This window comes from Mollisia scopiformis (genome assembly GCF_001500285.1).
Source record: "Mollisia scopiformis unplaced genomic scaffold LY89scaffold_54, whole genome shotgun sequence".
NCBI lineage: Eukaryota > Fungi > Ascomycota > Leotiomycetes > Helotiales > Mollisiaceae > Mollisia > Mollisia scopiformis.
In genome coordinates, this window is record NW_017263634.1 from 7,550 (window position 1) to 13,303 (window position 5,754).

At 42.5% G+C, this 5,754-nt stretch overlaps 2 protein-coding genes across 2 annotated transcripts; one reads left to right on the forward strand and one right to left on the reverse strand.

The window, feature by feature from the left end:
* Window positions 1–2,323: 2,323 nt before the first annotated feature.
* LY89DRAFT_703088 (Phosphoenolpyruvate/pyruvate domain-containing protein) lies at window positions 2,324–3,343 on the reverse strand (the record flags this gene model as incomplete). Its single annotated transcript, XM_018217290.1, has 4 exons — window positions 2,324–2,680; window positions 2,870–2,927; window positions 2,976–3,028; window positions 3,080–3,343. 4 exons carry the CDS (start codon window positions 3,341–3,343, stop codon window positions 2,324–2,326), a joined length of 732 nt encoding a protein of 243 aa, XP_018060513.1.
* Window positions 3,344–3,975: 632 nt separating this feature from the next.
* LY89DRAFT_703089 (gamma-glutamyltranspeptidase) lies at window positions 3,976–5,692 on the forward strand (the record flags this gene model as incomplete). Its single annotated transcript, XM_018217291.1, has 5 exons — window positions 3,976–4,063; window positions 4,225–4,384; window positions 4,437–5,010; window positions 5,059–5,377; window positions 5,421–5,692. The coding sequence occupies 5 exons, from the start codon at window positions 3,976–3,978 to the stop codon at window positions 5,690–5,692; spliced, it is 1,413 nt and encodes a 470-aa protein (XP_018060514.1).
* Window positions 5,693–5,754: the final 62 nt, after the last annotated feature.

Genomic DNA, 5,754 nt, shown 5'->3' on the forward strand with positions numbered 1-5,754 from the left:
AACTCTGCTCACGGCCACAAGACTACTAGCAATATTTGTGCTACTTGGCGTACTTCTATGGGTATTACTCTATTCCCCCATCCTGCAGTTAGCCCTGATATGAATCCTATTGAGAAGTGCTGGAGGAGAATAAAACAAGCTCTCCATAGGCGCCTAAGGCAGCCAACAACTGAGGTTCAAATGGTTGTAGCAGTATTAGAAGAATGGGACAAAATTCCTCAGGAATGGATCAATGGGCTTATTGAGCAGCAGGACTTCTGGGTACACGACTTAATTAAGCGATGTGGCTGGTCTACAGCTAATTAATTAATAAAATTCATGATTCTGATGCCCTGAACGCACGGACTTTTGTCCCCATGTTCGTAAGTCTAGATATTGAAAAACTATGTGCCTAACAAATAAGCTTAATACTAACAGTTATTAGGAGGCCTGCCGATCTAGCCTTTTTCAAGTCACTTTGTCAGGATGCCACATAGGCAGAACAAGACATTGTTGAAGTCTTTTCCCAGAAGGACGATTTTATTAATAACTTTGAATTCACTCTTGTTCATATCGCCGTTCTTGAGCTTTATGATATCAAGGACCACGAACGACCTCCGCTTGAATCGTATGTATCTTACACTAAAATTTCACTACTACCTCTTCGTCTTGAGAGTTTTCTTCTCCACTTTATTCAAATTTATCCGTTTCATGATCCACACGAACGCAATTTGACTCTACAATAAACTAATTCAACTCATCGATGCTACGAACAACGCCCCTCTAAATACAAACTAGACTAAATGGAAATCACAATATAATACGAAGTCTCCTCTCTTGGCTAGCATCATAGAGTACTTCAAAGCGTCGGCATTTGAACAACGAAAGGCAACAAAAGTCATCCACAACTTACTTGATCGAAGAGACAAGAAAAATTACTAGACCCCACTCCAATAGGCTACAGCTACAGAACGCATTAACAAGATAAACATTCTTGTTAAGCATAAAGCGAACCCATTTCTTCTTTCAAATCTGAATGCGAATATTCTGCATACAGCAGCAGAGTCAAAAGTACCACATAGATTATCCGTAGCCCTTCAAATCCGGGAACGCTATCCGGATTAGCTTGACATAAATCAAATTAATCGATGGGCTGAGACCCCACTCCACGTGGCTAGCTGGTCCTCCCTAGCTTGTGTCAGGCTTCTCTTGGAAGTAGGCGTAGACCTTGATGTGCAACAAGAGGATGGGCAGGTTCCACTTCATTGTGTAGGGCTCTCTAGACCAGGCTTTGATAGATTAGAGGTTGTTTCGCTCTTATGTAGTGCGAGCAGCTCGAAGCATATCAATACTTAGGATTTTGACGGTCGACCGCCAATCTTTGAGTTCCTAGATAATCCTCAGTGTATAAAAACACTCATCAATCATGGTGCCCGTTTGGATCTGACTGATAACGGAGGGAGAACATTTTTCCACTATGCTTGTATACAAGGCGAAAGTGATGCTTTGGAGACCGTTTTAAGTACGGATTTTGGTTTTGCAATAGCTACGACGAAGGACTTTGACGGCGATAGCCCACTCATCGAAGCACTCTTTTACTTCAATGTTGATTGCGCTATGGCCCTCCTTGAACTTGAGGATGTTGGGGATATTGTTGGCTAGAACGGGTGGACCGCTGCTCATTACGCGGCGAAGATTGGAGATACGGATATACTTGAATCAGTGTTGAAACATGTTAGCTTTGTAAAGGGCATGAAAACTAATAATAGCAAGACTGTTGACACTATAGCAATGGAGGCAGGTACATGGCATGGGGAGAATAAAGCCTTGATTAGGGAGTACAACTCCATGGGATACAATTGATCCGAGGAAATCCTGGACCACTCGATGTCTTTCATTTTGTTTCCACTATTTCTTCTTTAGTATATGGTGTTTTTATCCTTCTCGTATATTTACGCTAATATAACTTACAGTAGCTTTGGGGTGTTTGTTATGAACATCAAGCACTTCTTGGGGGCCTTGTAGGCTGTTGATATAATAAATACAAAATTGTAGCCACAAAGTTGATATGATTTATGGACTAAGAACACAAAACGAGGAAATGTTTTTATGGGAGCTTGGAATCATGTTTGTACGAGCTAAAAGTTTCTGGTATGACAATCTATGATCGTACATTAAATATTTTCCGATATCGTTAGGATTAGCATATTGAAGGAAAAGACTAATGAGAACCGGCGAATATTGCTTGAATCATTTGGCACATGCCGAATCATCAAGACAAGGAGAATGACAACGGCCGCTATTAAAGCGAAAAAGAAGGACGTAATGAACCCTCTACCTAAAATCACCCTAGGGTCGAGTAATCCTTCACAGCAAATAGCTCCTTTGCATGACGTAGCTCTTCTCTAGCTCTCAGCAAAGCAAAACTATCAGAGGAAGTGAACATCAGGGACCTCCCGTCCCCCCTCGAAATGAGCCACTCGTCATCTCTGGTCGCTAATCCGGAGTATAGCATATTGTGCTTTGCCAACGTCGTTCGAAGCGTCTCCAGAGCACTAACCCACTCTGGCTCTTCACCCCAGAAACCTAGTAGACCCATAGACACGCGGCAGTCAAGATTGCCGAGCCATACAAAGTCAATATGCTCTCCTATGGCCATAAGAATAGAGTCAAGGTTGTTAATACCTTTCAGTGATTCGACCTAGATAATGACAGCAGCTTACGCATTTTGATTCTCCCAAAACGTCAATGTTGGGTTAGAGTAGTACATGGACGAGTCAGTTATCCATCGGCCTGGGGGTGCAGAGCGTTTTCCATTAATCTTGGCACCGAATTTGGCGACTAATACGATGCCCTATGCCTATTCGATTGTCTCGACCTATGGAAGAACAATACTTGCGCCAGCATCCAGCGCATAACCAATAGCGGCGTGATCATGTCCTAAGATTCTAGTAATATTAGGTGCAGCTTGGCTATTCTGAAGTGGAAGTGCTTGCCGTACTAAAGCTACGGTTTTACTCTCGCTTACCAGTTGAATTTGATGAATTGTCTGCAATACATGTCAGTGTGAGGATCTATAATAGAATAAAAGCATATCTACCTCAGTCATGGTCTCCACTGACATGTTTGAATGCTCCCAATTTATCCAAATGAAATCAAATCCAAGCTGAGCCACAAGCTTTGTGATGGCGAGAGAGGCCAAAGTGGAGAAAAAGCCGATCAATGGGGGTATTCGGCCATGATGGGCGTCGGAAATAGCTCGGCGGGCTTTGTGCGGTTGCAAAAGGCTGGGGGCTCGATATGCTGCCATGCTTTTCGCCGAGTACGCCTTGTACTCATCTCCAATGGGGACGGAAGGATCCATACTAAGAGTGTCGATTCTATTAATATTCTTATTATAAAAATAGTAGTGATATGGGGAAGTGTATGTTCGGATGGTGCGAAGTAATCTTAAGAGGGATTAAATATTGTAGCCGGGATGTCTCGATGCCTTTAAGGTGCTTCTCTACGTCACACAGCACCTACTTAAAGCACCAAGCGATAAAAATACTCAATAGATGCTACTTACCTTGCGTGCGTGGAAGAGGGTGTGTGTCGAATTCATGCACCCACAAATACTACCCTTGCAACGCCCAACATCTCGCACGTTCGGGCAAGAAGGGATGAAGTCAATGTTACACAAGGACTACACCTCATATAGCCAATAACGATGTAAGCCCCCACTTTAAGAACATCACAAAAAGGCAGGTTCTTGTAACTATGAGTTTAACATTGCATCATCTTGCCATTTTCGAATTACAAGCCTCAACCTTTTAGCAATTACCAGTCCTGTAATACACAATAAAGAAAGTGAGGATGGCCAAAGCCCTACGCTAGAATTTGCTCTTCTCTATTGCCGCAGTAGTCATCGCAATATATTTGGTCTCAAGAGGCGACTTCGTCAAGCATTATCTACTCCTCTCATCTGACAAGCATTTCAATAGTCAGGAGCAAAACATGGATGCAATTGCTTCTTTGAATTCAATATGCAATAAGATTGGCGTTAGTATGATCAAATCGGGAGGCAATGCTGCAAATGCTATAAGTATAGATTTTATCTGTGACTATACGCAACCTTAAGTCCAACATTATTCGTTAAAGATCACTAATACATCAAATAAGCCATTACGATGGAATTCTGTGTTAGGGTTATTAGTAGGCGATATTCTTTGGATATAGATTGACGATACTAAATGACATGTCTAGGCATGGCTTCCACAGGCTTAGGTGGAGGTGGGATTGCTCTGATCAAAAGCTCGGATGGATCTTACGAGAACGTAGACTTCCGGGAAACTACACTTGCCGCAGCTTTCGAAAACATGTACAATAGCAATTACAACATGTCGCTATTTGGTAGCCTTGCCAAGTGAGTCTTGTTAGTTGCTAAACTTTCGGGGAGAAAGCTAATAGTAATAGAGTGGGATTCCCAAAGAGCTACGAGAGCTTGAATACATACATCAACGATATTCTAGACTATCTTGGCAAGAGCTCATTGCGCCATCCATTAATCTAGCACGGCGTGGCTTTCCAGTCAACCAAGACCTAGTAAATATGATGAAAGAAATCAGCGACCCCAAGTTCTTACTAGAAGATCAAGGATGGTCTGTTGACTTTGCTCCAAATAGTACTTTACTGGGAGTTGGGAACACAATCACCAGAAAGCGACTTGCCAATCTACTAGAGAGAATCTCCAAAGAAGGAGCGGATGCCTTCTACGCCGGCGAAGTTGCAAAGGCCACAATTGCAGCTCTCCAGGCAGCTAATGGTACTATGACTATGAAGGACCTTAAAGACTATTCGGTTGTATCACAGCCAACATTGGCTATTACATATCGAGACTACAAAATTATCTCATCGGGGGCACCAACAAGTGGCTCGATAGTGCTTAGTGTTATGAAGACCATCGAAGGCTATGGTTCCATGGCGAATTTGGAATTTCTAGAACTTAGCACCCATCGCTTTGTTGAAGCTATGAGATTCGGCTATGGCTTGGTCAGTTTAAGTGTTTATGTGCACTGATTCTCATTAACGAAGTTACAGAGAACACAGCTAGGTGATCCATTGTTCATGGATAACATTACCATGTTCGAAAAGAGCATAATCACCAAGCTCATGGCATCCAGAACCCGGTCAAAAATCTCAGATGCTACCTCACAACCCATTTCGTCGTATGATCCACTTGGTATTGAAAGTTTAGAGACTCATGGCACCTCCCATATAGTTGCAGCCGATGCTTCAGGAATGGCCATCTCTCTCACAAGCTCAATAAATGTATTATTTGGGTCAAGGCTTATTGTTCCAGAGACTGGCCTTATTTTGAACAACGAAATGAACGACTTTTCGGTTCCGGGTTTCAGACGTATTTGGATATATGCCTTCACTAGTCAGCTTCGTGGCCCCAGGTAAACGTCCACAATTATCCATGTCTCTTGTAATTGTGGAAACTTCCGAAGGCTCGTTCTACTTTGCACTGGGTGGTGTTAGTGGCTCCTACATAATTACTGCTGTTCTACAATGTCTCTGGAACGTGCTAGATCGCAATATGTCGCTATCTCAGGCTTTAGAGGAGCCTCGTTTCCATGATCAACTCATACTAAACATTATAAACTTCGAACATTCTTATAATAACGATACAACGATGTCCACGGCTCAAAGACTCCATCATATAGGCTAGTTATCTAGAAAGGAAAGCAGAATTCAAGCAGTAAAAATGTTTGCAAACGGAAGCTTTAAAGC